Genomic DNA, 2,474 nt, shown 5'->3' on the forward strand with positions numbered 1-2,474 from the left:
GGTTTTTTTCTTCTTATTTCTGTTGTCTATTTACTATATATTTTCATTATAACAATATGATGTATGATGGAAAATTCTAAATAAAGAAACGAATTGTCCCATTAAACCAAATGTTTGCGTTATTTTACTACACTCCATTTTGTCATTGATCATATCTTCTTCATTGAAACAGGTGTAAACCATATATCATGAAAGTATTTTCTACAACATATTAAATAACAATTAAAAGCACAGACCATACTAACGCATGAGGAATGTGGAGAAAAACGTTTCATGTATATTCATTTTATTGAACAGTATTAGACAATTTGAGGACACTTATACTGATTCCGGAGAATAAACTGCAAAATGACAGCATTACTTACCATTTTAAAAGTATAAGAAATATATTCTTCTATGTATACATGTATTAATCAAATAACTCCGAACAACATTTTTCATCATTATCTTTCGAAAATAAATCCATTTAAAAAGATAGAGGACTATTATCCGCAAGACGGACATGTACAATGCGTTTCGTCTGAGGTTTAAAAGATAGGTGAATTGTTCCCCTATGTCAAATCTCTCTCTGCATGTAAATTTGTTCCTGAAAAAGAGCCTGTAGGTCGACCCCCGGAAAAAGGACATCTGGAATTTCCTTTTTTATTCTGAAACGCATTTTAAACTAAAAGTACATGGATTTAATCAATATGGTGTTTTTTGAATGATTTCTTATTGAACAATTGTTGTTGTTTTTTTTATATAGCTTAGCGAAACGTTGCCATTGATTAAATGACTATGTCACTTGGGTATATAAGAATGTAAGAAATACTTGCAAAAAGCATAACTAGCTACAAACTACACGGGCTCTATACATGTATATTGCAGTGGAAGTTTGAAATATTCAGATAGAAAAGATTTTTATGATTTAATCTAAGTATTCAAGGAAATTAAAACATTTACACAAACCATTTAGTAAGTTAATAGGATAATCAAAATTTGTAATGAAAGTACTTGTCACAGGTGGTGCTGGATACATTGGTTCAGTATTGGTACCAATGCTTTTACACGAAGGACACGAAGTAACAGTATATGATAACCTGAACTGGGGTATACACCCATTGTTCCATGTTGTTCACATGTCTAATCTAAGAATTATTAAAGGTGACGTGACAAACCGAGACCATATTGCTGAAGTTGTTTTAGGTAAAGACACAATAATTCATCTCGCCGCAGTAGTTGGGCATCCTGCATGTGATTCTGACCCTGATGCTGCATTTGCAACAAACATCTTGGGAACACAAATCATAATTGATAACATGTCAAATACACAAACTATGATATTTGCAAGTACAGGGTCTTGCTATGGGTATGTAGAAGGTGTCTGTACCGAGAAAACAACAATTCAACCTCTTTCTCTGTATGGAAAAAGTAAAGTTCGTGGAGAAGGAATAGTTCGGTCTGTTTGTGGTATATGTCTAAGATTCGCAACTTTATTTGGATTGTCTCCTAGAATGAGACATGACCTTTTAATAAACAATTTAACATTTACAGCTGTAAAGGAAAATCATATCCAATTGTTTGAAGGTCATTTCAGAAGGTCATTCCTGCATGTTCGAGATGCTGCGCGTGCAATTATATTTGCTTTGGATAATGCAATGATCATGTCGGGTAAAGCATTTAATATTGGTGATGACCAATTAAACATGACAAAATTACAAGTTGTACACATTATACAGGAGGTATTACCTGAAAGTTTTATTAGCACAACTAGTGATAAAACTGATACTGATAAAAGAGATTATGAGGTGTCTTATGAGAAAATTCATAAATTGGGTTTTTTATCATAAAATTGAAATAAAGGAAGGAATCGAAGAAATGCTTAAAGTGTTTCCCTTGTTATCATTAAAAGACAACATCAAATATTCGAATGTATAACGCTGCACGTTAAAATAATACGAGAAAAAAAAGAAATATAGATATAAAAATCATGTTTTAAATATATAACTGTCCTACGACTTTTGATACTATTGTGAATTCGTGTACATGCTAAAAAGTAAATGTAAAGAGAAATAACAAGAAGTATCTTTAACACAAAACGATACTCGGCCGAAGTAAACTAGTAAACTTGCATATGTGAGTAGAAATAAATGTTAGCAAGCTTGCATAACAATGACATAACAATTTTTTGTAGGATTATTACACTTTAAGATGTATGTGTTTTTAACGATCCTGTCGTGTCCGGTAAGCGAACTCAATTTAACAACAACATCTGAAATAAACTCTTCTTATTTTCAAATCTTCCCTTTGAATTGTACAGGATGTCAAATTGATTTTAGACTGGACTTCGGGGGTTTTTTTTCACTGGAACCATACGTCGCTTTTCATGAAATAGCACTTATGTGTCACATTGAAAGTACCATGATCAACACCGTATGAATACATCTGCGGATCTTTCTTAATTCATAATTCTACCATAACATGTTTAAATGTTG

At 32.1% G+C, this 2,474-nt stretch overlaps 1 protein-coding gene across 1 annotated transcript; it reads left to right on the top strand.

Annotated features, from left to right (window-relative positions):
• Positions 1 to 983: 983 nt before the first annotated feature.
• LOC132723449 (GDP-D-glycero-alpha-D-manno-heptose dehydrogenase-like) lies at positions 984 to 1,829 on the top strand. The gene has a single exon (XM_060708174.1). The coding sequence runs from the start codon at positions 984 to 986 to the stop codon at positions 1,827 to 1,829; it is 846 nt and encodes a 281-aa protein (XP_060564157.1).
• The last annotated feature ends 645 nt before the right edge of the window (positions 1,830 to 2,474 follow it).

The sequence above is a fragment of the Ruditapes philippinarum genome, unplaced genomic scaffold, assembly GCF_026571515.1.
Source record: "Ruditapes philippinarum isolate M1 unplaced genomic scaffold, ASM2657151v2 ctg9512_1_1_1_1, whole genome shotgun sequence".
NCBI lineage: Eukaryota > Metazoa > Mollusca > Bivalvia > Venerida > Veneridae > Ruditapes > Ruditapes philippinarum.

What these genes read in the sequence shown, in the direction of transcription:
- LOC132723449 (XM_060708174.1), top strand. Translation starts at nt 984, where the DNA reads ATGAAAGTACTTGTCACAGGTGGTGCTGGATACATTGGTTCAGTATTG.